Source organism: Bactrocera tryoni, unplaced genomic scaffold, assembly GCF_016617805.1.
Source record: "Bactrocera tryoni isolate S06 unplaced genomic scaffold, CSIRO_BtryS06_freeze2 scaffold_128, whole genome shotgun sequence".
Classification (NCBI taxonomy): Eukaryota; Metazoa; Arthropoda; class Insecta; order Diptera; family Tephritidae; genus Bactrocera; species Bactrocera tryoni.
The window spans coordinates 1744-5812 of record NW_024395843.1 but is presented as its reverse complement, the minus strand read 5'-3'; the positions used below and the strand labels follow the sequence as shown (position 1 = coordinate 5812).

General features: G+C 30.9%; 1 protein-coding gene across 1 annotated transcript; it reads right to left on the bottom strand.

The window, feature by feature from the left end:
- Positions 1-810: 810 nt before the first annotated feature.
- Positions 811-3229, bottom strand: LOC120780053. Its single transcript, XM_040112323.1, has 3 exons — positions 3058-3229; positions 2902-2994; positions 811-2836 (listed from the first exon to the last, which is right to left on the bottom strand). Exon 3 carries the CDS (start codon positions 1956-1958, stop codon positions 1035-1037), a length of 924 nt encoding a protein of 307 aa, XP_039968257.1. The 5' UTR covers positions 1959-2836; positions 2902-2994; positions 3058-3229; the 3' UTR covers positions 811-1034.
- Positions 3230-4069: the final 840 nt, after the last annotated feature.

Here is a 4069-nt window from a genome sequence, read left to right as displayed (position 1 = left end):
CTGATACAAATTCTAATGATATCAGTGCCGGCCATCAAAATAAGCGGATAAAAATAATTTAAACTACGGATAATGACTGTGATTAAACAGCATTCAACGGTTTTTTCAATAAATCTACCTATTTTCTATTTTCTTCTCTTTTATATATGGTTTTTGTTTTTTATTTTTTATTTTGTTATGAATGAATAAATCAAAAGTCTGAAATTTGACACGTATTGTATTGTTTTTGAATATTTTTTTGCGCGAATATTTTGTTATACGCGATATTTTATATATTCGGATCCAATTTGTCAGTTAATATTGGAAAAGTAACCATTTTTACGCGATTTTTTTTTACGCGATTAGTGGCAGAACCGAAAATCGCGTAAAAAAAGGACTGAGTGTATATATATACAATATCTAACCTCATTAAAGGTACATTTATCACAATCAGTGTGACCAGATCTAAAAAAGTGTTGCAGCTAAATCAGCATTAAAATAATGCTAAAAAATGCTAAAAAAAAATATTAAAATGCCAAAAAATAATGCTAAATATAAAAACGTTTTTTACATAAAATGATCACTATAAAGCGTTAATTTTTTAAAAATTTTGTATTCAATGTTGCCTTAGAAATATATTTCATTAGAATAAAACAATGTCATGTAGTAATTCAACCATGTATTGTTGAGCCATGGCAAACAACAAAAAAAACTATTTATTGAATAAAAAAAATCATAAAGAGTTTTACAAACATAAAAAAAAGTGATCATTCAATTCAATATCACATTGGTTTGTACATACATACATATGTATATGTATATTTATATAAAAAAAATAACATAAACATTTAAATCGCTATTTAATAGCATTTCAGTACATTTTTAAATATCCTTTGTTTACAAATGATACATTTTATTTATAAACTAAATACATTATCAAATGAATATTGTTCCTCAACTTCCGAAGAGTCGGTCGAAATATCATTATCATACATGTTTTTATCACATTTTTGTATGAGATCGTTGGTAATTTTAAAACTTTCGCAACATTTATTTCACCTTTTCAATCCGCATCTAATGTAAAGAAGTGAATTCATAGTGTTCAATATCATTCTATTTCTAATTTTTGTTTTTATAAGGTTCATGCCACTGAAAATTCTTTCAACTTCCGCGTTACTAAATGGTAAAACTAGAAACTTCATAACAAAAGAAGACAATTCCTGGAACGGGTTTTCATTTAAAGCATTTTTATATTCGTATACACTTATCCAGAAATCAATTGTTGAGTTTTTATTTGCCCATTCATATGTACTTAGCTTTTGCCATTGCTTTTTTAAAATAGTAATTTCGTCCACTGTGAAATCTTCCATTTGTTGTTCAAAATGTTCATGCAATTTAATTTTTTTCGTTTTTAAACTGTTTTCTACAGAAAACAAATTTGTATCTTTAAGATTTAGAAAATTTGCTGGCAATCGTTGTCTACGCTGATATATTAACTGAGCTATAAACTTTCGGCAAGTAACTCTTATTTCATTTTCTTCTTCAGAATTGATTACATCTTTCTTTGATTTTAAAAATGCTTCAAAGTTGTAATTAAAGTATGGTGTTGGAACAAAAAAATCTTCTAAACGCGAATTGAACGGATAAAAAATGTCAGATTTTAAAACAATTTGATAGGAAAGGTTTTTCAAAAGAACATATAGTTCTGATTGCAACAGAGTAGGGTCAGCATTATTACTTTCAAACATTTTATTTACTTTTTGTACATCTGACAGCAAAGGTTTCAAAAACTTCAGATATAATAAATTTTTTTCAGTGTACAGTTTTTTTAATATATTGGCTTGATGACACGATTCTACCGCTTCGGCAACTTCAAAATGAGTTTTCAACTCTAGCCATTGACTTTCTATACGATTTACAGCTGATTCAATTGACAACCATCTAGTGTCACAAGCTCTTACCAATTTTAATGGTTGCATGCCATCATTAGTCGCAGCGTAAATGCTTTTATAATGTTTGTGTCTTAAAGTTGATTTGGAAAACCAATTGTAAGTTTCTGACACCAAATACTAAATTTCATCAGGTAGCATTTTGGATGCTGAAGACACTGAAAGCTGAATGGAATGACAGATACAGGGAACTGGTATTATGTTTTTATTTTTTTCACGTAGTTTTGCTATCACTCCACGGTTAACTCCAGTCATTACTCTGGCATTATCAGTTCCTAAGCCCACCATGTTTTGAATTTTTAGATTAAAATCCTTAATAACTTTAAAAATGGCTTTGCATATTCCATTGGCTGACGCGTCATCAAGTGCACTTAAGTTTAAAAATGTGTTTACAATTTGTTTGGCAGACTTACTGTAATAACGTATTACTATACCCAAATACTTATCAATAGTTATGTCTGTAAGTTAAGTTGTCACTAATATCTTCAGTGTTGAAAATGGGGAGCCAAAATTGACTTAATGAGGGCAGTACACTTTGTTCGACCCAATGTCATGCCAACGGCGACCTTGCTATCAATAAATATATATTTTTGTAAACGGACTAAATGATCGGCTGACCTTATCGTGGTGTGTACCGTTACATATAAAGCTTCTAATAATTCTGCTGCTTTTACTTTGGAATTGCTGTTTAGTGGGTGAAAATCGAGTGTTTTTTGATTGTTTTTTGTGAAAGGCGATGCTGTTGCTAAATGCTTAGAAGTTTTTCCATGAGTAAGAAGTGTACTTTGTTTTGGTTTTAAAGTACAATGGCAGTATTACACTTTACCTCCCGATCATTTAGGTCGACAATCCACTTGCATAGTCTCGGATCATTAAACCAGCTTTTTCTGGGTCTTTGGGTATATTTTCTGCAATATTTACGAGTATATGATTTTTAGTACATTTTTAACACACGTAATAAGTATTTATTTACTTTTTACTGGTGCTGGGCCGGCACGTGTTTTCTTCGGAGTCACTGCTAACTTCGTCAATATCTAAATCATTTGGGTCACTTCTTTTAAGTTACCTATAAAAATTATTATGATTACTTAAATTTACACATAATTTCATTTTTTAGTTAACTACCAACCTTTCCATTGTCTATGTTAAACAAATTGCTATTTTTTGTTTTATTAGAGATGAATGAAAACACAGCTGTTCTATTGAGCTGTGATGCCAGATTTTATTTTTTAATCACTACGCAAATGATTGCCATGGTTATATGTATAAATGTGTAGTCAACTAAAAATTATCAGATTTTGCTTATACAAAAAAGTAATAAAACATTTCAAATTTTTTGAATAGAATAATACTAAAAATGCTAAACTAATAATAGCAAAAAGCTAAGAAAAATGCTAAATGCTAAATGAAAATTTTGCGGCTAAATACAAAAAAAAAAGCTAAATTTAGCTGCAAAAATGCTAAAATGGTCACACTGATCACAATTCAACCCTATGGATTGGTTTGAGTATGGGTATTCTGTATGAGTGAAATGAAATCTAGAAGCTGTGTTTAGTAAAAATTTTAAGTTGCAGCGTTCATTTCCCATAAAATAAATTTGTAAAAATTTTGGATCAGCATCAGGCATTGGAAGCAATGAACTAATACGACGATACACTTCATTTGGAAGCATTTACGATTTTTCCGCAAAACCAATTTCCATTGAGATGTGGTTCCAGCTAAAAGTATTTTTAAACAGTGAAATTTTCCCAGATGCGCAACATAAACCAGCTGATTCACCTTTGTACTTGAAAGCAGGACAATGTTGACATTCTTGTTCCATACTACCGATCGTGACTAATGGACGTGACGAATAATTTATTTCAAAATCATATTCAAACGCGAGACAATTAAGTGATGCTCGTGCCAATGTTCGATTATGCTTGGTCGCTTGTTGACGTGCCACTCGTTGTCTAAAGTGGAGAACGTAGAATCGTGGACCGTGTCAGCTGATACGACCTATCTTATGGGCGCGCAATGTAAGTGAACAGTGAAAAACGCTACTCCCTTCTCTCTTTGACATAAGATGCCGTGAGAATTCACTGCATTTGGATTTTTGCCGTAGAAACGTGTCAGCTAATTGGTCTCTAACAGCGCAGGGT